General features: G+C 39.8%; 1 protein-coding gene across 5 annotated transcripts in view; it reads left to right on the top strand.

Moving 5' to 3' along the window:
• Positions 1-27,306, top strand: part of CNTNAP4 (contactin associated protein family member 4) — a 278,799-nt gene extending 251,493 nt beyond the window's left edge. For 4 of the 5 annotated variants that reach the window (XM_084959528.1, XM_021097086.2, XM_021097087.2 and 1 more), the window contains 5 exons: positions 1,579-1,712; positions 2,556-2,643; positions 12,764-12,982; positions 13,302-13,373; positions 19,281-20,038. In XM_084959528.1, coding sequence (XP_084815654.1) covers positions 1,579-1,712; positions 2,556-2,643; positions 12,764-12,982; positions 13,302-13,373; positions 19,281-19,474 — 707 coding nt within the window. In that variant the 3' untranslated portion in view covers positions 19,475-20,038. Of the gene's footprint in view, positions 1-1,578; positions 1,713-2,555; positions 2,644-12,763; positions 12,983-13,301; positions 13,374-19,280; positions 20,039-21,942 lie in introns of those variants that run through there. The other variant, XR_014805402.1, reaches the window with a different exon arrangement.
• The last annotated feature ends 373 nt before the right edge of the window (positions 27,307-27,679 follow it).

Genomic DNA, 27,679 nt, shown 5'->3' with positions numbered 1-27,679 from the left:
GCTTTTTCAGCTCCAAACAGGGAACAAAACCGTGCCTGTGTTGTGCGTTCAGTTTTGCTTTTTTCAGTACTCTCCTGTAACTTTAAAAGGTTTATTTAAAATACTTAAGATGTCTTTCTCTCTTCAATGTGAATTTTTAATTTTTGTAGATAAAATATTTTACTATACTTTCCTACTGCTAGAATCTCTTTACTGTTTCATAAGAGTATCAGTATCAGTTTTGCAGTTCATTTTGAAATAAAATGCCTATTTGTACATAGGAAATATTTCCTTTAACTCAAAGTAGAGAAGTCTTGGGGACATATTAACAAACTGGAATAATGTATAAGAAAATGTTCACAAAACAGTCTCTTGGTTCTGATTTTAGGCAATGAGGTAGTTGTGGAAAATGTTAGTACATCAATGCAGGATAATACTGTGTGGCTTAGGATGTGTGTGCGCTGAAGAGACCTTGTCTCAGCAAACCACTTACTCTTGTTCTTGTCCCTTTATCTGGATTAGAGACAAAATTTTGTCAGTAGAACCTACATACATGTGAATATACCATTTCCACTAAATCAAAGATGGCCCAAGGGCACCAAACACCAAAATAAAAATAATAATGTTGAATAAGTCATTTCTTCTCAAGATGTACATTTTGAGCTGGAAGCTTATCTCTCTATACATTAGAACATTTTTCTTTTCTTTTTTTTTTTTTTTTTTTTTTTTTTTGCTTTTTAGGGCTGCACCCGCGGCATATGGCAGTTCCCAGGCTAGGGGCTGAATTGGAGCTATAGCTGCCAGCCTACACCATGGCCATAGCACCACTGGATCCGAGCCATGTCTGTGACCTATACCACAGCTCATGGCAATGCCAGTCTTTAACCTGCTGAGCGAGGCCAGGGATCGAACACGTGTCCTAATGGATACTAGTTGGAGTCACCTCCCCTGAGCCACAACAGGAACTCCCCATTTTTTTTTTTTTTTGTCAAACTGGAATATATCCTGTGAAGTGAATTTATTGACATCTTTGCTGGCAACTAAGTGAGTAGTGTTAATTCTAATAATAAGTTTAGGTTAAAATCATTCATTTCATCCCAAATTCCATGACCATGACCACTCAGAACTATTTCTGATCTTTAGCAAAACTATATTTGCTTATAATAATTCCATTAATTGATTGCATTTCAGGAATGACAAATATTTTTTTGGAAAGATGAGATTACAGAAATAGAACATTATTGCAATATTTCACAGTAATGTGACATTTCATAATAGTAATACCAAGTCTTCTTGTTTTAAGTTAGAGGCTAGTACCAAGATTTGCCTATGCTTAATAACACACTTGACAAATTAAACATTTGCAGAAAAGAGCCTGCTTATTAGTAGCACATGTGCTGATAATTTTGAACATATGCCCTTTCACATGGAAACTGACTTCTAGGAATTATGATGAGAGGGTACATCCAAATAAACTCTTGTGACTTTTTTTCCCCCAGAAATCAATTAATAACAAAAAAGGACTGAGTGCCCTTTTTTAAAACAGTTTTTAAAATACAATTGTAATTGAAATATAACTCCTCCCCCCCCCCACTTTAGGAAGTTTGCAGATCAGGTACAAGCTAAATAGATATCAAGAGCCCGATGTTGTTAACTTCGATTTCAAAAACATGGCTGATGGGCAACTTCACCACATAAAGATCAACAGAGAAGAAGCCGTGGTCTTTGTGGAGGTAAGAGAAAAAATGCAATAGACCCAAGGAGGGCAATTATAATCCCCAACAGGAAGGACCTACAGCAGAAATTTGATAATGGCTAGATTAGATAAAGGCATCTTTTCAGTACTACTCAGGCACAGATCACAGACCAGCAAATGTGTTCCGTTTTCTGTCCAAATGTGTTTCCGTTTGGACAGAAGCAGTAAGATTCTGTCCAAGATATTATTAATATTTGATACTTAGAAGGCCCAACTTTCCTACTTGATTGACTTTGCTCAGGAGGGAAATGCTTTCTGGTTTATCACGATTGCTACTCTAATGAAACCAGTTTACTTCAGGTGGGTATAAATGCAGGTGTATTTCTAGCACAGACATTAGGGATCGCAGTATCACAATGAAATTTTTAAATGATGTGAGTTACAGCAGAGGACGTGGAATTATCCACTCTACCAGTGTTTGAAGACAAGCAGTAATGTTCCGGCCCTCTATCTGGAAGAAAATTCTTAGCTGAATAACTCAAGTAGAAATACTTCGTTAAGTAAAAATACGAAGATGAAAATAACTTGTATCTTTTTTGTTGGTTTTCCCCATTTTGAATTTCTTGTACAGTGGAGAAAAATAAAGTGATATCAGGGCTAGAAGGTGGGGTGCCGTGGTATCTGAGGGTAGCATGGAAATAGTTTAGAAAATAATATTCACCTTTATATAAGTGGCTGGTGCTTTCAATTTTGCTTTTTTAAATCTCTGGGGCCATATTAACAGTTGCCTGTTTTACTCTTTTCTCTTCCACTGCTTTCTGTCGTCTTCTCAACAACGGCATCCATTTGGATGTTTGCATCTCATGTAACAATGCTGTAGATTGACGAGAATGCCAGGAGACAAGTCCACCTGGCATCAGGTACAGAACTCAGCGCAATCAGATCTCTCGTACTGGGCAGGATTCTAGGTAAGTAAAAGGAATGGCCTTTCCCCCGCAACCCCGAGGCATAAACACAGACCAAAAGAGTCAACTTCCAAACATATAAATACACAGGCGTGCGTGTGCGCATCGCATGCAGTTTAATCATGCTGAAAGAGATATCTTCTTTATTTCACTTGTGAAGTGAGTGACAATCAAGACAGAAAATGCGCTTTCTCAGAGGGTTTGTAATTATGAGCAGGGACCTCGTGCAAGATGAGTAGGCATGCTCCTTTGATTTTAATGCCTCCATGGTGTCGGCCAGGCGTCAGTCCAGCATCATGAGACACGCGATTGCTCTCCCACTTCAAAAATACCCAATAATAAAGGTAGAAATAATGGACTGTGTGTCAGTCAGCTGCCAGATATACCACCTGTCATCTAATGATAAAACGAGGATTAGCTCTAAAAGAAAATGAAGAAAGCTGTGCTTTTCTGCTGGCTAGTGAATATGTTTCCATTGTGGCCGGAATCCTGTTTTTGCCCTGTTGAGATGCAGTGGCCGCTTTTGCTGGAGCCCAGTGACATCTGACCCAGTGTCTGTCTAAATGCCTTGTAATTTTTATTTCTACCCACCAGTTCCTTCTGATTATAGCACTGAGTTCTGTAGAAACATACTCTTGCCATTTTAACATCAAAATATCTATCCTTTTTTTCTTCCATATTTGCTCACAAGGACTACATGGAAAGAGTGGTGGTAAATTTTAAAAGGGGTTTTCTTTTTAGTGGTTGTGAAAGTGGGGGTGGGAGACTTCCTATAGCCTGGTTTTCATTCCTGGTGTGGTGTTGACACTCACCTGGAGTATTTTGTCCAAGATAGTGAAGAGAATCTTTTATTTTTATTTTATTTATTTATTTATTTATTTATTTTGTCTTTTTGCTATTTCTTGGGCCGCTCCCGCAGCATATGGAGGTTCCCAGGCTAGGGGTCGAATGGGAGCTGTAGCCACCAGTCTACACCAGAGCCACAGCAACGCAGGATCCGAGCCGCGTCTGCAACCTACACCACAGCTCACGGCAACGCCGGATCGTTAACCCACTGAGCAAGGGCAGGGATCGAACCCGCAACCTCATGGTTCCTAGTCGGATTCTTTAACCACTGCGCCATGATGGGAACTCCGAGAATCTTTTAATGTTTGGACCATTCCAGTTTCTTGGTCCTCAAGGTGTCATTTCTCACATTCCCTATACATAATCTCAGAATCTTAAGAATGTTTGCTGAAACCTATGGATGAATGATCAAAATGTGGGCCCTGGAGAAGATCAGCAGTTAAGTGTATAAATATTTGTAGGCTTTCAAGTACTAGGTATGATAAGCCCCAACACTATATGCTTTTACTCTTCATACAAACAGGGGAATGCATAAATGGTATTGTTCTCGTAGAATGCTGTAGTGAACATAAAAAATATGTGCCAAGGACTACTTAGATATTTGGAAAGCTTCACTGGAAAATTCCAAGTGAGTTTCATAATGCAAATTACATAAATGCAATCATATTACCATAGTAATAAAAATCAAATAATTATAACAAATCCTCATCTCAAGAGTTCCTCCGTCTAGCAAGGGTCTGAGATGAGGCATTACATAAAAATGTAAAATACAAGATAAAAAATTCTAACAATTATGCATCATGTTGATAAAATCATGTTTTTGAAGAAATAACATCTTCAACGGTAATGCCATACTTACTGAGGAAATCACTTTGTGTGAGTAGAAATATGTTAAATATATTATAAAATAAAGGGAAAACTGATCTGCATTCTTTGAGGAAGATTGTCTTAACCAAACGGTAGAATAATAACATTCATGATATAAATATTTGTTTTCCTTTTTGTAATGACTATGGGAGATTAGTACAGAAATAAAGTTGTTAATATATTTATTCAAGGATACATATTATTAAAAGGCATATCATTCATGCTGGAAAATAAGATTAAAGTCCAAAATCAGCAATGAACTCTGTAGTCTGAATTCATTCATTCTGCTAGAAGCATAAGTAAGAATTTATTTGGTATATGCTTAAGGTATGGATCTTGACCAGGAACTAATGCCAGATTTAAATCATTTGCAATTCAAAGGAGACTGGTAACTATGGTCATTTAGTATGGTATATGAATTTAGAACAAAATGTTATGTAGTATATTATTATATTTTAACATGGTGTATTAATTTATACTAAAATAGATGCTAAAATGGAGCTGTTAATTTTCCAGAGAGTTGTTCTGGAGAGAATCTTTTTTTAGTTGAATTTTCTTATTAGAGTATAGTTGATTTATATTGTTGTGCCAATTTCTGCTATGCAGCAAAGTGACCCAGGTGTGTGTGTGTGTGTGTGTGTGTGTGTGTGTGTGTGTGTGTGTGTATCTCCACATATACATTCCCTTTCTTTTATTTTCTTCTATCATGTTCTATCCTAAGAGACTGGATGTAGTAGCCTGAGCTATACAGCAGGACCTCATTGCTTATCCATTCTAAATGGAGTAGTTTGCATCTACTAACCCCAAACTCCCAGCTCATCCCGCTTCCTCCTCCCTCCACTTGGCAGCCACAAGTCTGTTTTCTATGTCCATGAGTTTGTTTCTTTTCTGTGGATAAATTCATTTGGGCTATATTTTATTTTATTTGTCTTTTTGCTTTTTTAGGGCCACACCCTTGGCTTATAGAGGTTCCCAGGCTAGGGGTCTAATCAGAGCTGTAGCTTCTGGCCTACACCACAGCTCACAGCAACGCTGGATCCTTAAGTCACTGAGTGAGGCCAGGGATCGAACTCACAACCTCATGGTTCTTAGATTCGTTTCTGCTGTGCCACAATGGGAACTCCCTGTGCTATATTTTAGATTCCACATATGAGTTATGTCACATGGTATTTGTCTTTCTCTTTCTGACCTACTTCACTTAATATGAGAATCTCTAGTTGCATCCATGTTGCTGCAAATGGCATTATTTCATACTTTTTTATGGCTGAGTAGTATTCCATTGTGTATATATACCACATTCTATTAATCCACTCATCCCTCGATGGACATTTAGATTATTGCCATGTCTTGGCTATTGTGAATAGTGCTGCTCTGAACATAGGGGTGCACGTATCTTTTTGAATTATACATTGTTCAGATATATGCCCAGGGGTGGGATTGCTGGATCATAGGATAGTTCTATATTTAGCTTTCTGAGGAACCTCCATACTGTTCTCCATAATGATTGTACCAAATTAAATTCCTACCAACAGTGTAGGAGGGTTCCCTTTTGTCCACACCATCTCTAGCATTTGTTACTTGTAGGCTTATTAATGATGGCCATTCTGACCAGTGTGAAGTGGTACCTCACTGTTGTTTAGGTTTGCCTTTCTCTAGTAATTAGTGATGTTGAGCCTTTTTTTCACATGCCTACTGGCCATCCATATGTCTTCTTTGGAGAAATGTCTATTTAAGTCTTACGCCCATTTTTTTTTTTTTTTAAATCTTGTTGCTTGTTTTTTTGTTGTTGAGTTGTATGAGTCGTTTGTATATTTTGGAGATTTAGCAATTGTCAGATTTAGCTCTCGAATGGGCTAGTAATTTGCAGCTGTTTTCTCCTATTCCATAGGTTGTCTTTTTGGTTTTTTTTTTAATGGTTTCCTTGGCTGTGCAAAAGCTTGTGAGTTTGATAAGGTTCCATTTCTTTATTTTTGTTTTTATTTATATCACTTTGGGAGTCCAATACTCATATATTAAACTTAGGAAGAATCATAGAAATAATTTTGGATTATTGTCACTAGTTTTGTTTGGCCATGCCAGAGGCATGCGGAAGGTCCCAGGCCATGAATCAAAACTCAGCCACAGCAGTGACAGTGCTGAGTCCTGAACCAGTGGGCCACCAGGAAACTTGCAGAATTATTGTACTATTAACCAATGTTACTAGCAGATGTTGAAAAGGAGGGTAAATTTTAGAAATAATATCAAGCTCTATTATGATGACAGGAAAACCACGTTTAACTCCTTATTACGCTTGAAATATTTAAGGACTCAATAACTTTAGCAATAATAGTCAATAGTATTAGGGAACTGGGGTGGGAAGATCAAGGATTTAGCCAGGCAGCTCTGTGCAGATACTCCTATAATCAAAAAAGTATATTAAATTTGCCTTTAATATTCATAATTAACTGTCCAACTAAGCTCCACATTCTATATCTGGATATGTTCATATGGTCGAAGAGTTTTATGATTTATCTGAGGAGACGCTGGGAGATTATTTTCACTCATGGGGAGTAGGAGCTTTAGTATAAATATTAGAGGCGACTGGTAACCATTAGTGATCCGTTCTCTCTTCGGAGGCCACAGAGCCGGGAAGTGCACTTGCATTACTGCAGTGGAGATTTAAGCCACATGTAAATAAAGTCTGCCATCAGCCAGGGAAGGACATCTACTCAATGTCCCGTGAAGACCTTTGAGAACAGTCTCCAGGTGTCAGGAATCCTTTACATAAAACTCACTGCAGCACCCAGAGGTGAAGGAGAAAAAGTGAACCAGGTCACGTAAGAGCTTTGTGGTTTTGTAAATACATTGTCCTATGTCTCTTAGGATAATGGAGGGGTTATTTTAAAAGCACGTTTTGAAAGAGAAGTATAGTTTAGAGCCAGAAAAGGTAAGGGATCTACTTAAAATCATTTTTTTGGTATTCATCAGGTTGATTTTAAGGCCACATCCACAACATGGAAGTTCCTAGGCCAGGGACTGAATTTGAGCCACAGCTGCAGCAACGCCAGATCCTTTAACCCACTGCACACCTGGCCGGGGATCAAACCCACACCTCTACAGCAACCTGAGCTGCTGTAGTCAAATTCTTAACCCACTGCACCATAGTGGGAATTCCCTGATTTTAGAATATTTCAGCAATTAAAATATCACAGACGATCTTCAGTGCTTAGCCCGACTCTGATCCTTGTGGAGGCTTTAATCATTTCCAGTCAGCTACGTCACTTTTGAACTGGCCATACCTAGAAACTTAAAAACATCTTTTCTCCTCGTCATGATACACGTGCATAGATTAGAAGCGTCACGTTCCAAACCCAGAGAATACCCATGATGCTGAGACATATTACCTGATTTTAATTATAGAGCAGATGATAGGGTAAACATTGGGATTTGTCAGAGGCAGATATAATCACGAGTACCTGCCCCAGGTGGGATGGGCAAGTGGATGCCTTTGCCAAGGATGCCGCCCTCATCACTTTGATGTGGCAGTCAAACATAATAAAACAGAGCTCTACTGACACTTCAAGAAACACCGAGCAATAAAAGCCAGAGTCCCCAATCCCAAATTATGTATTTATCAGCTGCCAAAATCTAGAAACCTTCATTCAATGATAAAACTCAAATTCTAAAATGAGAAGGAGAAAGCCATTGTTTATTTCTTTAATTCCTAAGGTGCTTTAAAATGTATCCGCACCAGGAATAAGTAAAAAAATAAAGCCATGATCAGAGACTTAACGCTATTGTGCAAGTGAATTTATTTAAAAAAAAAACGAAAAAACAAACAGGCATTGATGGGCAAGAGAGAGAGGATGGAATCTGTACGAGGTATGGATACAGCACTTTAGGGTAGAGAGAGGGCACAGCTGCAGCAAAAAGGTGCTGGAGCAGCCAGACTAATGTGAACTCTAGGACTAGGCAGAACGAGGACAGTGAAATTTGAATTCTACCCGAGTTGTCTGATAACGTGTAATAGAGGACCAGAGGTTGTTTCCATGTCATCCTAGTACAATCGGATACTGTGCTTATAAATTACCTTCAATGCTGAATAGCTGCTAGTAATGGCTTATTAATGATGATTGGGGCTAAAAATTGTTCCTACAGTCCATTCTCATTTGTAGAAATGAGTACTGGGGAACAGAGAGAAAGCAATTCCTTTCTTGCTGTTCTTCCTTCTGAAGAGGCGGGTTGTCTGATGTCCCTTCTTTGTTAAGTATGTTCAGAATGTGTGAAGTCCTGAAGCCAAAGTGAAGGATTCCTGAATCAGCTCCTTTAAGGGATCTCTTTACTCGAACATTATATTAAAAAAAATTAACCTCTCTCTACAATGTAATTAATCAAAAGAAGTATGCAGGTATAAAATTGTTTTGCTAATTCATTAAGCGTTTATGGGGTCACAGTTTCACTACCGGAAAAAAAATCTCAATTCAAAACTCTTGACCTTGCACTAAACCCCTCATAGCAAAATGTGTCCACATTTTGAATAAGGGTATGGTTTCACCTGTTGCAAAATGACTGAAAATCCTTGTGCAAAGGCTGAGTGACGTTTATAATGACTCTGGCTTTTCTTATGTCAGATATGTAATGATGTAAGCACACTGACAGCAAAACTTGGTTGGTACATCCTTGGTGGTGGTGGAAAGAACCAGGCTGCATCCCATAAATGGGCTTCCTTTTCCTTCGTGGTTAATAGGCGGCATTGCATTTGCTTTGCAGCTCCAGAACGCACTGGATTAAGTTCTGAGTTCTGTTTACATGTTGTTTCTTGGGTGAGCAAAGTTTTCTAAAGGCCTGCAGATGTTTCCCTTCACTCTGAGCAGGAGCTTCGGTGTATTTATAGGCAGTGACACGGGGGGACCATTGATATCTTCTGAGGCTGCCGGGCTGCAGTGGAGACCTCAGCCAGATGTAAATCAAGGATGCGGTCAGAGGGGAGTCGCTGTCTCCTGCATCTCCTCACTAGAGCTTCAGGAACAGACTTCAGTCTCGGGGATGTTTGCTGTAAAACCTGCTTCAAAGCCAAAGGGCACGTAAAAGGGTTTAATTCAGTTGCGTAAGGACCCTGAGATTTTTGTCAGTCCAGTCAAATGACACTTCGGTTGAGGCAGGTCCTACTGAAAGCAAAAGAGAAGACGGGTCACCCAGAGACGCCTCGCTCTAAATAGCTTTTCCATTCATCAGGTCTTCAAGGTCATCTCTCAGAGCAGTAGGCTTGGTGGGCAAATAAATACCTTTTATGAAAAACTGCTCCTTTATCCACGCTGTATTTGCTTCTGCTTTGCCATTTTGCTTTTCCACTAATGTTTGTTATTGGTAAATCCTTTGATGGTAAAAATGTCCTGCTGGGCTTTAGCCCATCCTCTCTTATTTATTGCACCACTTTCTGGCAAGCCTTCTTTGTCTTTAAGGATTAAAGCTCTTGAGATCTTCTTTTAAAGATGGCCACAGTCACAGCAGCGACAGTGCCTGATCCTTAACCCACTGAGCCACAAGGGAACTCCAGACAAGAATGATCTTTGTGGGTACTTACCATCATCCCCTGAAGAGCAGATGAATGAAGCACTGGACCCATACAGAAACAAGTCCTAAACGAGAGAAATCAGGAGGGGAAATAAAATCCCAGGTAAAGACTATCCAGACGGATCCCAGTGTGAATACACAGCCATCCGGAAGAATAAAACAGATGAAAGTGAAACAAACATTGCACGCATAATATATGAAATTTTCTAAGCTTCGTCTACGGCCATTCCACCCTGCACGCGCCTGATCTCGTCTGAAATTTTCCAAGCTAAAGAAAAACCTTATGACCACAGATCAAAAGGGTCCACATGTTCTAAGCATAATAGATGAGAGAAGATATACACCCAGGAACAATCTGACAAAAGTCACGAAATTTGAGAAAGAAGGAATAGGGCCAGAAGATGCAGAAGTAGGCTACAGGCACTGAGAGAGCAGGGCTCTGCAGAGTCGTCCTTAAAATAGACACACACAAAAATCACCTAATCCATCAAGATAAATTTCTGTTGCAGATAGACTCCATCACACTTTCTAATTTATTTCTTCATAGTGTTATTACTCTTAAAATTTTCATCCATTCCGATTGCATCATCTGTCTCCCCTCCTTAGAGTATAAAATGCTCGAGCAGCAGGGAAGGTGTTTCCTGTATATTTAGCTCTTCAAACAACTATTAACGGAGCATTTTAGGTTTTCGAATTTCAAGTTTGTTCTGCAGACTTTTATAATATATATGTATTTTCATTTTGAAGGTTTTAAAGGGATTTTAAAAGTTGCCTCAAAGCACATTTTTACCAGAGATGTGAATCTCACCTGTTTACTTTTTGGTTTGTTTGTTTACAAGGTAAGATTTTTTTTAAATGCTATAGAAACATTATTTACGATTTTAACCTTGCAGAAGACCTATGAAAAGCATTGCCTTGATTACGTTGCTAGTAAAGCATATTCCTTTTTATTTATTGCTAAGTAAAAAACAAACAAAAAAAGCCAATGAAAAACCCCAAAGCAAGAGTGCTGTCTTTTTCGAAAAATGTGTGTTTGAATGTCTGTCCATCCATTCAAATGAGTGAGTGCTCTGAACGGAGTCAGTTCTTTTCGTTTGTACACGTTGATGAAGTGGCTGCTTTGTAACAGTGTGGTGCTGAGTGTTGAGGGTCACATGTCCGCAGAAGGAGCTTCCGTGTTGCACGTGAGCAGCGGAGTGATAGCCTCTCGGGGGCCCTTTGTGCCGTGAACCAGGGTCGCCTGGTAGTGAGACCGCAGCCTCCAGAGCTGGAGTATCTGGGTCTGAGTACCGTATTCCCCAGCACAACAGGAAAGTGATGTCAGCGCTCTCCTTTCCAGATTTTTTTTTTTAATGGAGAATGATATTCATGATCCTGAACATCTAATCAGTAGTTTTATGGAAAGGTATAAAATGTGAGTAAAAACGGAGCAAATGACATGTTCTTCAAAAGCCTTCATGTAACAAGACTGATGCGGTCAGCATGGAGTTGCCCAGAGTTATTTCAAGACCAGCATTAGTCCAGAAAAAAGGGAAAAAAAAAATCGCAGAAGATATAAGCCGAGTAAAGGAAAGAGCGTGTCAGTCATAAACAAAAGAAGCTCATGATGTGGGGTCCAGCAGACCTGGAGTCCAGCGCAAGAGGCCAACAGCTGAGAAACCTCAGGCACATCACTAAAATCCTGATGCCGAAAGGCTCTTGTCTGGGACTAGAATAGAATACTCTTGGCTGGCTGCTCTAAAGTTTAAACTCAGGAGTTCCCGTGGTGGCGCAGTGGTTAACAAATCCGACTAGGAACCATGAGGTTGCGGGTTCGGTCCCTGCCCTTGCTCAGTGGGTTAATGATCCGGCATTGCCGTGAGCTGTGGTGTAGGTTGCAGACGCGGCTCGGATCCTACGTTGCTGTGGCTCTGGTGTAGGCCAGTGGCTACAGCTCCGATTCGACCCCTAGCCTGGGAACCTCCATATGCCGCGGGAGCGGCCCAAGAAATAGCAAAGACAAAAAAAAAATAAAAATAAAAAAAAATAAAGTTTAAACTCAAACATGCAGATCCCTTAGAAAAGTGCCTCCCATATCATCAGCATTCAATAAATACAATATTTTCATATGAGTTTTTAAACAGAGAAACCAAAATGCAAAAGTTGGTGTCCGCAGATGCACGGCTCAGGGGAGTGGTCTTGCTGTTTAAGAGTCACATGGGGTGATGTCTGCATGGCAGTCTGATCACATTTAAACTTTAAAACTCTGCAATTAATTCCCCTCATTTAGATTTCATGCCTGACAAGCATGAAATATCTTCTGCACTGGAAAATTATGAATTAATATTTTGACATTCAAACCAATCCCTGTCCCACACCAGTCCTGTATTAACTACATGCCCATGAACATGAGGGGAGGGGTTGCCTGTCTCTAGGGGGTGCACGCCTGTGTCTGTCTGAGTGGACAGTGAAACAGGGAGAAAAGGCAGTGAGGTAGGAAAGTTTTCACCGCTTCCCATGCAAAATAGGAGAGAGTCCCTAAAAAGTTTAAGATACAGCTTCTAACAGGGTAACATCCATGTGAACTCAGATCAGTTCATTATCTGACCCATGCGTGTATAGACTTTCATCATTTCCAGAGAGCTCTCAGTGTACTTAATTAGCTGTTCTTAAAACTTGTCTTCATTAGCCTGGGATGTCTCATCAAGAGCTGTGGAAAACTTGCTGGCTCTCTTTTAATAAAGACAAAGAGAAAGGAATTTAACAGCTGCATATGTATTGCTGTTGCCTTACTAAGATTTGGAAAGGCCCATTTTTGGCACGGCCCGTTTGCCCTTTGCACTGTCATTAATACGGCTTTGCTTCTTTGGCTTTGCAGAACACAGCGAGGTGGACCAGGAAACTGCGCTGGCTGGTGCCCAGGGCTTCTTGGGCTGTCTCTCTGCAGTGCAGCTCAGCCACGTGGCCCCGCTGAAGGCTGCGTTGCACCCCAGCCGCCCAGCCCCCATCACCATCTTAGGGCATGTGACAGAGTCCAGCTGTGTGGCCCAGGCTGGCACTGATGCCACATCAAGAGAGAGGACGCACTCCTTTGCAGGTGGCGTATGGCTCTTTGTTACCCACAAACACAGGCTGTCCAGTGGACATTCAAGTCTTTTGATATTGCCGTGATGCTGTGTTCTGGAGATGATTTCTTAAAATTGGCTTTACCTTTCAGATCTTTCCTATTTCTTTTCTAGATTTTCAATTCCTTATGTGTGTGGGCCATAGTTTAAGGTTTAACATTACAGACAGCCCACGTGGACCTCCACGATTCTCTTCTGGTTTAAAATGTTTATGAATTTTTCATAAGTTCTTTTTTTTTTTTAAACTTTCCTGTATCACCTCTTACTTTTTTGTGTGTCCTTTAATTGCAGATCATTCTGGAACAAGAGATGGCAGAGAACCCCTCACTAATACAATCAAAAGTGACTCTGCAATAATTGGAGGTAAGAGAAAGCATGAAAGAGCTCTTCTTTGCTGCTTCCTTACTATCCTGACTAATAATGGTGAACCCTTAGCATTATAGAAACTGTCTATGAAGAATCTACACATGTCCCCAAAGTCCCAAGCCGTAATCCTGAGGTCATTGGGACTGTTTATTATTTGTATCAAATTGTCTTATAGAGTCATCTTGAATTCCCAGTCTCCCTGGAGGATTTTTCAGTGTAAAAAATTGATCATTTCTCTGAAACACCACACTCAAAGAATAATTAACTGTGTGCTAATGAATATCATTTAGCTTAACAGGGGCCGTCTACATTCCCTAGAGAGTTCTGACTCTATTTGTGTGTCATTTTTTTGTTACCTCTTGGACATAGCCCTGCTTCTGCAAGGGTTTACGCAAGATGTATGAAAAACCTGAGATTTAACCTTTCGAGCCTCTATCCCCAGTGTTCATAGCAGCCCTACGTACCGCAGCCAAGACATGGAAGCAACCTAAATGTCCATCGACAGACCAATGGCTAAAGAAAAATGTGGTACATAGATACAGTGGAATATTAGTCATGAAACGAAGGAAATAATGTCATTTGCTGCAGCAGCATGGACGGACCTTGAGATTATCATACTCACGTGAAGTGTGAAGCAAGTCAAAAAGAGAAAGACAAATACCCTATGACCATCTCTCATATGTAGAATCTAAAATATGATGCCGATGAACTTATTTAGGAAACAAATTAGACTCACAGACATGGAAAACAAATTTATGGTTACCTAAGTGGAAAGGTCATGGGGAAGGGGTAAATTAGGAGTTTGAGATTAGCAGATACAAACTACTATACAGATAAACAACACAGCGAATAGGAAAGAATATGACATTTCGGGTGTACCTGCATCACTTCGCTGGACACCAAAAGCTAACACAACATTATAAATCAACGATACTTCAATAAAAAAAACCCCAGGACATTAGAACATTAATGTCCCCTTAATGCTTGATAAAGTGGATATTTCCATGGTTGAGATGCTCCTCTCAACGAATATTATGTTTTTATTTGCAGTAGACTAATGGAATAGAAGTGATTCACCTTTATTTCAAATTGCAAAATTAAAACAAAAGTTTTTAAAATATATCTCTCTGGCAGTGAAATGGCATATTCTCTGAGACATAATTTATTCAAAGCTAACCCTTCCAATGAACCTCTTTCTTCCTGATTAATGGTTTTAAGAATGTTGCTAATCAGATTAATTGAAATGTTAAGTGGCTCACCTTTCCTACGTTCCCTGAATATGATACGGTCAAAAAAAAAAAAAAATAACAATTATGGAGTTCCCGCTGTGTCTCAGTAGTAGCTAGTCTGACTAGTATCCATGAGGACGCGGGTTCGATCCCTGGCCTCGCTCAATGGTTACAAGATCTGGTATTGCCCTGAGCTGTCACATAGGCTGCAGATGCAGCTGCCAACTGGCGTTGGCATGGCTGTGGTGTAGGTTGGCAGATACAGCTCCTATTCGACCCCTAGCTTGGGACCTTCATATGCCACAGGTGTGCCCCTAAAAAGACTAATAATAATAATAAAATCAACAATTATTTTATCACATTGCCAGGTAATGTAATTACTCATATACCTTAAGCAACATATATGGGTTTTATACCTGTACATTTGGTTCTAATTTTTGCACTCTTACCTATCTGGATACCAACTTTTTATGATTTTTATTTAGAGAGTAGTATTGGTCAAATCTTATGAAAATATTAACATCCCCTTTGCTTTTTCAGTTGTTTTTCTTTTCATCAAATTAATGTATAAATTAAAGATGCATAAATTAGGTTCCTCAGAGTTGCTTCTGTGGTGCGATGGGTTAAGAATCCAATTGCAGCAGCTCAGGTCACTCTGGAGGTGCGGGTTCAATCCCTGGCCTGGGAACTTCCATATGCCAAGGGTATGACCATAGAGAGAGAAAAAAAGGTTTCCTCATTTTGTCATATAACAAGTGAAAAACCAAAACTAAAATCCTGTTAGAAGAGTAGTTAATAACCGCATGTCTAAAGTCAATACATTAATATAGTATAAATACGTTATATGGTAAAAACTTATTTAAAGTTATAGCATTTAAATGTGCTCAAAATTTCACTTTTTTTTTTTGTCTTCTTTGGGGTTGCACCTGTGGTATATGCAGGTTCCCAGGCTAGGGGTCAAATAGGAGCTATAGCTGCCAGCCTACACCACACCCATAACAATGCAGGATTTGAGCAATGTCTGTGACCTACACCACAGCTCCCCGCAATGCTGAATCCTTAACCCACTGAGCAAGGCTAGGGATCAAACCTGCATCCTCATGGATACTAGTCAGGTTCATTAACCCACTGAGCCACGACGGGAACTCCTAGTGCCCAGCATTTCAAAGTAGGGTTCCCAGTCAAACAGGTTGTCTCCGTCTCAATGGTGCTTTTTCTGTACATTTAACTAGTATAGATATACAGAGATAGATATAAATAGTAGTTTTAGAGTCAAGCCGATGTTAGAACAAGTATTTAATCTTTAGAATATTGTCGCATTGGGCAAAGATTACGGGCAAGACTTGTAGAATTAAGAAAGGGGTATGTTTATAAGTCATTCCGTGTTATTCTGGAATAGAAACATGTTATAGAATCACCAGTACAATTCTCACTTGACTCAAATGCACAGAGCAGAGTGAGACACTAGGGAAGGTTTGCTGCTGGGATTCTCCCCAGGGTCTATGCATCCAGCAGTATCTGCTTTTGATCACTGCAGAGGCTGAGCCTCAGAAGCAGAGCAGCCAGTCACGGCCGCCTGAGCTCAGAGAGCCTTGTCTGGGATCACGTGCAGTTCTCTGCTAGATCACAGAATATTACTCTCTAGTGTGTCCCTCCATCTGCTAGTGCTGTGGTCGAATTCCTCACCTGTGGTCTCGTTACTCATAACCCGCACTCACGGTGTCACAGTAATTAATCCAATTTAAGGGTTTTCCATTTGACTAATCCCCTCTGTGTTTTGCATTTTAGGGGATCTTTTTCTTCCGTTAGCAAGCAGTGAATAAAGAAAGAGAGTAGATGAAAAAATCACTTTAATCAGACCTTTAAAACCGGTGACCCGGATACTGTAGAGGGTTTCTAGCGAGATGACACAGATATGCGTGGTCAGATTTAGACAGAAAGAAAGCGACGTGATTTCCTCAGAAAAACACATGCACACAGAGCTTCAGATGGCAATGTCCTAGTGTGCAGTAGATGGCCGTGTTTCGTTTAGAATCTTTTTTCTTTTCTTCCTTGTTTTTGTTTGTTCGTTGGTTGGTACAACAGGTTAGATCAAGGTTTTTCTTGACTACGACAAATCCTGACATCACACTTGCCCTGAATTAAAAGAGATAAATCACCTGCATGGAGCAACCTAGTTGCAGAGTCCATCCCTGATTTTGACCGTCAGGATGTCCTAGCCTGCTCCCCATAACCGCTTGCTCAGCTTTCCACATTGCAATTGTTTCGAGTCTCTTTCTTTAAACTAGAGGGCTACAACCAGACAGTAGAAATATTGGTAGCAACTCAACTGATTCCTTTTTTAGGTGCAAAGCAAAAATATGTAACAACAAATAGATAATCTGATTATGATGATCTTTATTAACAATCTTATTTAAATTTATGAATAATTTAAATTATTGGGCGTTCTCTGATGGCCTAGCGGGTTGAGGCTCCTGCGTTCTTCCCGCGGTGGCTCTGGTTGCTGCTGTGCAGCATAGGTTCAATCCCTGGCCCAGGAATTCCCATAGACTGCCTGTGGGGCAAAAAAGAAAAAAAGAAAAACACACACAAAAATAATAATAATAATTTAAATTATTAAATATAATCATTTCTGTTAAACATAATGATTTAACTTTAATAAGTTAAAGTTTTATCCCTTAGTAACTTCTTCAGATTTCAAGGACAGTACAGAGTTTAGTTACCAGGTCTGTGGTGGATCCGTCAGCAAGGAAGGCTGTCCCTCTGAGATGAGTCTGACCTGGTCAACCATCAGGTTAGCTTCAGCCAACAGATATCATGATTGGCCATCAAATCATACACTCTGGAATCTACTATGACTGGTGCGGATCTCCGAAGCTTTGGCTACCGTTGGATTTATTCAGGTTTTCATACCTAATTTAATCTGGAATGAAGAGCCTTCATTTTAATACGAGGCTCCATCCACACCTCTGGTTTCATTGTACCAATCCACACCTCTGGTTTCATTGTACCCATGTTTGTCTGAAAACACTGCCTGAAACTTCCACTGATTTCTTCAGCAAAGTCCAAGTGTGAGGGAACTCTCAACGTCGTGGTGACAGAGAGCAGTTTTCCAAATTCTCTTTTTCACTCGAAAGCTTGGCTTTTATCATTGGCATCATACATTGTCAGTTGTTTTTCTTGAAGTGACAGATTTACCACAGTTTAGAGTCAGTTTCTGCCAGATATCCAAGCGGAAACAACCACCGTTTGTCAGTCGTCCTTTCACATAAAAACCGTGTTCTGTGAAGCACGAAGCAAGTCGTTCAGCTCACACCTCAACGCAGGTGTTCACCTGGGGTTCTGCCTGGTGACCCCCCATCACACTTCAGAGGCGTTACAAGTACTTTGCCAATAATTTCCATTTCGTTACACAAAACGTTAAAAAGACGTATGGCCAAAAGCCCCAATTTGATAGAATGCGTAATTTTCAGAGCCTCATCAGGGGCACTCTTCAGTGTATCTGGCAGAGCCATGCCTGCTTCCTCCATGAAGTCAGTGGCCACTTTTGAAGTGTGGTGGCCGTGCCTTGATTCACGCTAAGGTACCAGGGATTTTACCTAACTTTGCTTTCTACCATCAGTGGCTAGGTCAACACGATGAAAAAGGCACCTCTGAATTATTGTGACTAATGTGGACCCTGTGGACGCCTTCAGAGTGTCCCGGGGACCACTGCGAATTCATAGGTCACCCTTTGAAAGTGACTGACTTAACGTGATGCTGGAATTGATAACCACGTGCACAGCTAACAATCGTGGCATTTTATTTATTTATTTATTTATTTATTTTGTCTATTTAGGGCCGCACCCACGGCATATGGAGGTTCCCAGGCTAGGGGTAGAATCAGAGCTGTAGCTGCCGGCCTCCACCACAGCCACAGCAACACCAGACCCAAGATGCATCTGCGACCTACATCACAGCTCACGGCAATGCCGGATCCTCAACCCACTGAGCGAGGCCAGGGATCAAACCCGAAACCTCATGATTCCTAGTCAGATTCATTTCCGCTATGCCATGATGGGAACTCCCACGATACTGGTATTTAAATTTCTAATTTACAATCAGATGTTTCAGATAATCTGTGTTCCTCATGTAGATATAATCTGATCTGTATACCAGATGTGTTTCATCGGTCAAGATTATTCATATATATAACCTATTCCTCTCTTTAGCAATATAAAAATCATTGATCATCAACTTCATTGAAATGTTTACATCTCTAAGTATTGAAAGCACATTTAATTATTTTATGATGTTACTGCTGCTCTGTAATTTCAAAATAATTAAAACTTTCCTGGTACTCATATGTAGTAACCCCACAGTCTTTGAGACACATAGGAAATATCTTGTGTTATTAATATAGTGTATCTATAAATGCACTAAATGTATCCAGTATATTATACATTCACGATAGATGAAGGTGAACCCCCAAGACTGATAGAACTAGGGAGCAAACTCAACAGATTTTTATACCTCTTGACCAAGAAATACCTGAGGGTTTGATATTTCCAAATTATGTACACTAGATGCTTGTTTTCCATAGAAAATAATTTCATGATGACTTATTAAACAGTGAAGTCAGCCCAGTTTCTCTTGGGACAACAATTCTGATGTCGTATTTCTCTTCTCTCCCCAGGTTTGATCGCCGTTGTGATCTTTATCTTGCTGTGCATCACTGCCATAGCCGTTCGCATTTATCAACAGAAAAGGTTATACAAAAGAAATGAGGCAAAAAGGTCAGAGAATGTAGACAGTGCTGAGGCTGTTTTGAAAAGTGAGCTTAACATACAACACGCAGTCGGCGAAAATCAGAAAGAGTACTTCTTCTGATTGGCAGCCATGATTTACCTTATAATTACGACAGTCTGATTTAAAAGCCAGGGCTCTCAACGGACAAAAAAAAAAAAAAAAAAAAGTTCTTATACTGAATGTACAGGCAATGGATTTGCAGCACTGCCACGTTGCCGTGTCCAGACGCGAGCTGGCTCCAGGAGGCCTCATCCAGTGACACATCTCCCATCACAGTCATTCTGTGCAACAAGGAATTAGCTGTTGCTGCTCATTTCCCACGGTTCCGATATGACCTAAAATAGAAGTGTAACACGCACTCAGTGACTACGGTTTTTCAACGTGAAAACTGTAGCTCCGGTCTCGCACCCATGTGATACCCAAGTTTTGTTAGAGGTAAAGATCAAAATTGGACCGTAATGACCTTGCTTTATTTGAGAACATATGCTGTGTTTGCTTTAGTGTCCCCATGGTGTTCTTCATAGACCTGGAAATGCTTCTAAGATCCTGTTTGGCTGGTGTTTGCATCTTCAGTGGCCAAAAGTATATAAACCCCTTTGCCTTTCTCTGTATTGCATTCAATACAATTTATCGGTAGTCTCGAAAGATGTTTTGTTGTCATTGGTTTGTTTGGATTGCTCTTTTTCTACTTGGCCCTTCTCAACGATTTTGCAAACATTAGGTTTTGAGTGTCAGACTGCAGCCTTGAACATAAAATTCATGGATACCAAGACGGAGAAAGTGCATTGGCCATCAGTATGTGATGTCTTATTTTTTTTCCACTTATTTCTTTAAAGATTTGCTACCGTGGTTCAGCATTGGCAGTAGGGAAGGCCTTGGGTAATGCCAGTTTCCCAAAGAATGTGAAATGTTTGCAAGTAAACTTGATATGAGAACCGTAGTTCTTAACACCGCGAAGAATTATTTTTATTTACAACTTCAATATCTCAAATGAAATATACTTCCCAGAATACACCCCCCCAAACCTTATGTCAGTTTTCCTTACAGGTTTATACTTGTTTTCCTAAAGTTTGTGGCCAACTTTTCTTTGGTCTCCCTTGACCATATTCCATGGAGCATCTTCGTATATGTTAGACAAAAGAGACAGCGTCGTGTACTCCGTTCCCCATTCTAAACTCTACCCCCATGTCAGGCATCTATTTTGCTCTGCACTGACCTCCAAGACAAACGTTTTAGAATATAAGCTGCAGCCATGTCCCCTTTTTTGCAAAACCAGTAGCATCATGAAAGAATGCTTCTTATAGGGGGTGATGGCATATTATGTGTAACTTTCTAAGTTTGTCATTCTAGTCCCTTCTCATTTATGACAATGGCAGAAATTTCTCAACAAGTCCCCCAAGTCAATAAAACTTACTAACTAGTACATTCTGATTACGGGATATAGACATAGCAGAAGATCAAATAATTCTCAATAATTTTAGAAACTGTTACAAAAAAAATGATTATCTTTGAGGCCAGGTAAACAAGATGCTGGCCTGTAGCTATCTTTAAATTCCACAAGGCAATGATGTAATAAAGGCACTTCAGCACTGATACTCACAGTTTCCAGGTGTCTGCCAAGGAAAAATGGGCTTCCTTAGTTTGTCCACACACGAACAATTTGGAATAGTTGTACATTAAGTAATGTGGAAATATGTCAATGAAACACCTCTTTTCCTTATTTTCCCCCTTAATTCTCCTTATAAAACTTGTGTCTTTTGTCGTAGCCCTATATCCATTTTGATGTTTCTGTAAGTGCCTGACTTAATCTTAAAGATATGAATTAACGGTAGTTTAGGAAGGACCTACATGGATAAATGGCTTTTTCTCTTTTTCACTAAAAGGCTTGTGGTAGCTCTCGAAGGATTGACATGGAAATGGTAGTGGTTTTTGTTTGATGCACAACGGAATACAAACATCCTAGTAGCCCTGAATCTTTTACACGGGTTCATGTTACTTAGTAGCTGGAGTATAGACAGGTTGGGAGCTGGAATGTAGACAGGTTTCTAAATGGTGAAGCCTCGCAGTACTCTAGAGTCTGACTGCTAGGAACTGCCACAGTATGGCATCAAAACACACTGATATATGCCATGATTTTCATTTCCTGATTTGTAATCTTAATAAAATGCATTTTTAAAGTAAAATGCAGAATATATTTTCAGATGTTGTATAAAAGTTTCAACTGAGGGAATTACACTGGATTTTTTTTCTCAAAACAGTAAAAATTGTGTAGATGTAGCATTCTTTACTGACGTGTGTTTTTTTTTTTGGTTTTGTTTTGTTTTTTAACCATTTGGTACACCGCATGATTATTATGAATTGTTAACAGAAGGTGCATTTAAAATGTTTTTTTCCTCTTAACTGGACTTAGAAATGAAAGAAAAAAATAGAAAAGTGTTTACTGATTGTATCGGGTAGAGGAAGTTAAACTAGATTTGACTCTTAGCAGTTATTTGCTGAAAGGTTATTATTACATATTTAAGTTGGATGATGTCCTTTTACTTTTGCAGAGAACCTGGCCAATGAACACCAAATAGATACACAGGATTATGTGGAAGAATATAGCAAACCCTGCTGTAAGATAAAGTTAAAAAAATTCTCTATTGGTGAAAATAGTGAAAAAAGTGAAAATAATATATAGCTAACATTCTTGTTGAGAAGACTGACTTTCCCAAATCTCATTAAATTCAAATATGCAGTATGCAAATGAAGTGGAGTTAATGTGGCATGTGCAATGGGGGTCACGCATGACAAATGATGTCTTAATTTTGTAGAAACCATGCCACTGAAATGGTTCTTGTCCACTTTAGAAAACAGCTCCATTTTTAAAAATCCTTTCCCAAGTGTTACTCTTTAAGGCGCATTTAATAAATTATTCAGTTAAAGACAAGAAGAAGAAGAAGCAACCAGCCAACCAGACAGAAGTCAAGCATTCCAAATGATCTTTTATTAGATGGTATTGACCTTCATCTAGAGCAGAACCTTGCAACAGAGTCAATCATGCAACTGGCCAATCACTGAAATATGATTTGGTGTGACCCACTCAGTTTTACAGATGAAATGTCCAAGATGCAGGTAAAAGAGGTTATATTCCCAAGGGGACGTGTTAATAGTGTGTAAGTGATAAAGCTGTGACTAGAATTGCATGTTCCCTCAACATTTTGCTCGTCATTAGTGCTTTCAAGACCTTGAGTTGATTTTGCTTGTTTGTTTTATTAGACTTCACTTTGTTGAGCTTCATAGATGTTGAATTTTTTAAAGTGTAGTAGATTTACAATGTTGTGCCAATTTCTGCTGTACAGCAAAGTAACTCACTTTTACGCATATATACCTTCTTTTTTAAATATAATTTTCCATCATGGTCTATCCCAGGAGATTGGATAGAGCTCCCTGTGCTATACAGTAGGGCCTTGTCTTTTATCCATTCTAAATGTAATAGTTTGCCCCCACAGCCCAAGCCCCAGTCCCTCATCTCCCTTGGTAACCACAAGGCTGTTCCCTAGAAGACCTGGAGTTTTGACAGTTATTCAGTTGTATAGAAAATCTGAAGGATCTTGGCATCCTCTTTGTCCAGAATGACCTGTAGTTCTAGATCTCTTCCATTTCTTTTAAAAAATGATCATAAACCTTTCCTGGTAGGTCATTGCCATTGATGGATTTATTTTCTTTAAAAAATATGCATTAAGCTTATGATTCTTGACTCTAGGAAAGGTCATTTTACTGACGCACTTTTGTATAGTCTTTGTCAAATACTCAGTATGAGTTAGATCTGACTGAGTCATCAAATATTTTCCTTATGATAGAAGATGATCCATCTCAGATTAAAACATGTTCAATTGATTGTTTGACTTTCCGATCCATGTACCAACTGAATGATGAATCTACCAGATTCCTTCGGTACGTCCTGCATGTCTTCCACTTTTCTGAAGTTGGCATGATGGAGAGTGGTAACAGGGAAGAGAAGCAGAAGCCAACTGTCTGTGTTGAGGGAGTGTGTGAGTGAGCCCATGCATGTATACAGGACAGAAGGCAAAATGAGAAGCAAAGGAATAGGGAAGTTTGCATGTAATGTGGAAATGGACTTGGACTTTTGGTTTATCAGTAGCTTCCCAGGAGCTGGATTTTGAAGATATGCTACTGAAAATAAAATGGGATGGAAAACAATCTCACCCACAATTATGATGGCTTCTTTGGTGAAATCGTTTTTATTCTTTTCACTATTTATAAAATTATATTGAAATTTTTATTTAAAAATACATGCATGAATTTTAAAATTCAAGTAGTATAAGAAATCTTGCAAGGAAAAATAGTTCTGGTTGCTATATCCCTCCCCATCACTTCCAGCTCCTTTAGCTGTTTCTTTCTAGTGATCTTCGTGCATGTTTCTCAATTACATTCTTTAACAGACTGGGTTTTCTGGGAAGCAAACTCTGGCGACAGAGGTTATGGTGAAGGAAGTTTATTAGGGGGTATTGTAGAGATCAACATCTGTCGGGGAAAGGAGCATGCAGGATGGGGCAGATGCAGAAGTTGGCCATGGTATAGTCATAACAACGACTCAGGCAACCCAGTTGATGCGGCCCTTTAAAGATATTCTGGCTTGATGTCCAAGGGCTGGGCATTTTTCTTCTCCTGTATCAACCAGGCATCGGTTACTGACTGCTTGGTGACCAGAGTGTGAACTCAGACAAACAGCTGTCTGCAACCTGGGCAGGTGCTGAAGAGGGAGGCTAAACCTCCTTAGCATCTGGGGAAAATAAATGTTAGTCTGAAACAGAGGTCTGGGTAGCACAGTGTACCATCCCTGAAGGTCCATCCTGTGCTGCTCAGACCCACCCGATTCCTGTGAGTTCTGGGAGCAGCTCCTTTAGGACTCTGATGGGCCTCATCAGGAAAGAGGATATAACAGATGTAGACCCTGCCTCTGCAGTTGGTCTCCTGGCTGCATCTGGGCCTCATTTTCTCTCTCTTCTATAATTCATTCCAGCGGACAACTCTGCAAAGAGTTTAAACTCTTGTCTGTAATGACCTTTTCAGGCTGTTGTTGCTATCCTTTTTCATTTACCATTAGAACTGGTCAAAGAGGTATCTACATGCCAAAGATATTCTTCCTGCCCCCATAGCATAACAAGCAGCTCTGTCATTACTGATCAGAACAGTTCCCCCTGACATAGCCTCCCACATAGCCTAAGATCCACAGGATGGCAAAGGATGTGTGAAAGTGAGCAAATGCTGTGGGGTGTGCTGGTCCTTCCATGGCATACCACCAGAAAGTCTTTGTAGATCCTCAAAAGGTGGTATGGGCTGATGCCTTACAGGCAGGAAAGGCAGCTCATACCTGAAAAGTCATGACACTAATCCAAAGTAATATTTGTTCATTTCAGGGTAGAAAATGTCTGATGTAGTCAGCTTGCCACAAAACAGGTGTCCTTGTAGAGAGGGATCATTTTGGGGAATGAACACTGGTCTCTGTTGCTGACCATGTGGTCATTCAGGAGTGGTAGTAGTGACATGAGTCCTGATGGATGGGAACTAATCCTCTTAGGATGCATCGCTCCCATTCCTGCCTCCATGGCTACTCTGTTCAGACACCCATTATACTAGCCCTTCAGTCGTCAGTGACTGAGTGATACCAGTGGCTAAGTCATTCCGTTTACTTGGATGTTTAGTGATTATTCCACCATGGCATCAGCCTTCGGGTGGGCACACATCTTGACGTTCCATGCTCACTCCCATGGGTCCATCCACAAGTTTCTATTCAGACCTCCTTGTCTCTGATCTTCCACATCTCCTAGGTCCTGACAAACTGGCCAAATTACTGCCTGCAGGTCCATATGTATTATAACCTTGGACCGTTTCTTTCACATCAAGAATTACTGGGGACACCATCTGAAAGTTCTGTTCACTGGGAGGGTCACTCCTCACCACTGTCTTTCTGTGCTATCATGATTAGGACCATAGATGTGCTGTCTTTCAATCTAAGCTTCACTTACTTGCTAAATCAGCCCATCCATGCACCAAGTTCACTTTTGACCTTCTTCAGTGGTTGGTAATAAAGGGCATTCATGCAACCCTAAGTGTGAGCCAAGAGAAACATGCTGGGGAAGAGAAATAGATGACATGGTGGTCTGGCTTGGTGCCTTGTGCTGATGGCTTGTTCCTGCTGACCCTTGATCCCAGATGCACCACGTCCTGTTTATGATGGCCATCCAATTAACATTGTGACTTGGTGGTTCTAACAGAACGCAGATCATTATGGACAATGTTGACCTTGTGTGCTGTGCCAGCGTAAGGCCCTTCCTTTCTAGCTGGACTCAGTAGCATGCCAGGAAAATTTTCAGAGAGTTGTATATTTCTCTGCTTCAGATGACATGGTGTTGCCTCCAAACTTTGAATGTCTGCAACGTATTGTTCCCATTGGTGATTATCAGTGAAATCTGCATGACATCTTTTTCCATCAATGATACTGCTAAGAGCATAGGGTCCCTGAGGTTATATGGTCCAAGAGGCAGGCCCACTTGTCTGCTATCTAAATCCACTGTAGAACCCTTTCTTGCTCTGGGCCCCGTTCAAAATTAGAAGCCTTACATGTTGCCCAATATGTAGTCACAGTTCTATTTCCAGGTGTGGAAAAGGCTGCCTCCAGAACCCAAAGAAGCCTGTCCCCCTCCCTCTCCCCCATGGGAACCATTAGTTTACTTCCTCTATCTGTGAGTCTCCCACACCCCATTGGCTCTGTTTATCTTCATCCAACTGACCAGATATCCTCCAATTTAGATTCTTGTTCTTTGAACCTATATTCATGTGTCTCTTTATGCTTCTTTGTGTAAAATACTTCTAGGGCATTAGTTATATAATATCTGGTCCATTTCTTTGTGCACATTTGTCTCACTTTCCTTCTATGGAAACAGTGCAAATAATGAATCTAGCCAGAGTAGACCCTTGCTTCTGGCTCCCTGCTCCTCCTCTGGAGAAAAGGTTGAAAATTCTTGTAAGTTGGCTTGCTCAGTGTCTTCATAGTTTCTCTCTGAAAATTAGGAGCTCTGTTATTTTTGAAAAATACATTAAATTATTAATATCTATCTTATCAAGACATAAACTAGCAAGACCAGTTCTTATTATAATTCCTTGTGTCATACCAGACAAATTTGTGTTTGCTCGTAATAAAATAATGTTCCTGTTCCATGTGCTGATTCTAGACATGGCTTTATGCCCATTGAACTCACACATCTGCTTCCAAGCTGTTTATGTGAGAAACTTTCTGATAAATTATGTTTCTGTGAATGAATTCATGTTTCTCTATATTTTCAACAGGAACAAATTAATTTTTTAATTGAGCAGTCAAATGACCTGTTCTTCCAAAATACATGTTCAAATAAGATGGTTACAAATGGCGACGATGATTAAGAGGCTCTTTGCAGGAATTTTTTTCATTTGCTTAAGATATCTGACAAACTTGTCTTAGTAGAAATATGTGGCACCAAATAAATTATTGTAGAATGACATTATCTGGAAAAGGATTGTAGTTCTTGAAGGAAATTAAACCAAATATAACAAAGCACCACATTTTATCATATCAAAAGACAGAATCAGAAACTAAAACAAACACTGACCAAACTAATTTCAACTTGCATGACTTCTTTCAACTTGTATGATTGTAGTTAAGAACTATAGTGGTGATAATTCTGGTGATAGTTTCTGAATGGTGTCACATGTCCACACATCTTTTTTCTACTTGTAATTTTTAAGAGAAGGAAAATCTCTCATCTTTCCTGATGCCTTTCTTATTGGAATTCAGCATGCTTTGACCTTATCATGTTTGAAATTTCATGATGTATGAAATTGATATGGTGATAAAATGCCTTTAAAATTTTCTTTGAGCAATTTCTACTTTTCCTTCGCTTCTGTCATGAAATTGAAGCTTAGCTATAGAATTTAAGCTATAAAACACAAACGTGGAGTCTGTCTAGTCTTAAAATCTATAATTTGAAGGGAAGTATTTCCTGAGATATAATATTATACAAACAAAATTGCAACTAAATGACTAAAAAGTCATAGTTATACACATGCAACTATTTTTTGCTTTTCTGCTGAAGAAGTAGGTATGGGGAGAGGTTTAGAATCCCCTATTGATTCCTAGACAGCTCAGGGAAACCAAGCTGGACCTCCAGCTATTTTCTCCAGCCTTCATGTATTATCCTTTTATTACCTGTATAAAAACAGTTTGAGTTCTTAGCTCCAGACTGT

The sequence above is a fragment of the Sus scrofa genome, chromosome 6 (genome assembly GCF_054392235.1).
Source record: "Sus scrofa isolate SSC_HxYL_T2T_F1_AM1 chromosome 6, Sscrofa_HxYL_maternal_Yorkshire_Landrace_v2.0, whole genome shotgun sequence".
In the NCBI taxonomy this organism is placed as follows: Eukaryota; Metazoa; Chordata; class Mammalia; order Artiodactyla; family Suidae; genus Sus; species Sus scrofa.
This window is presented reverse-complemented; position numbering and strand designations above follow the sequence as displayed.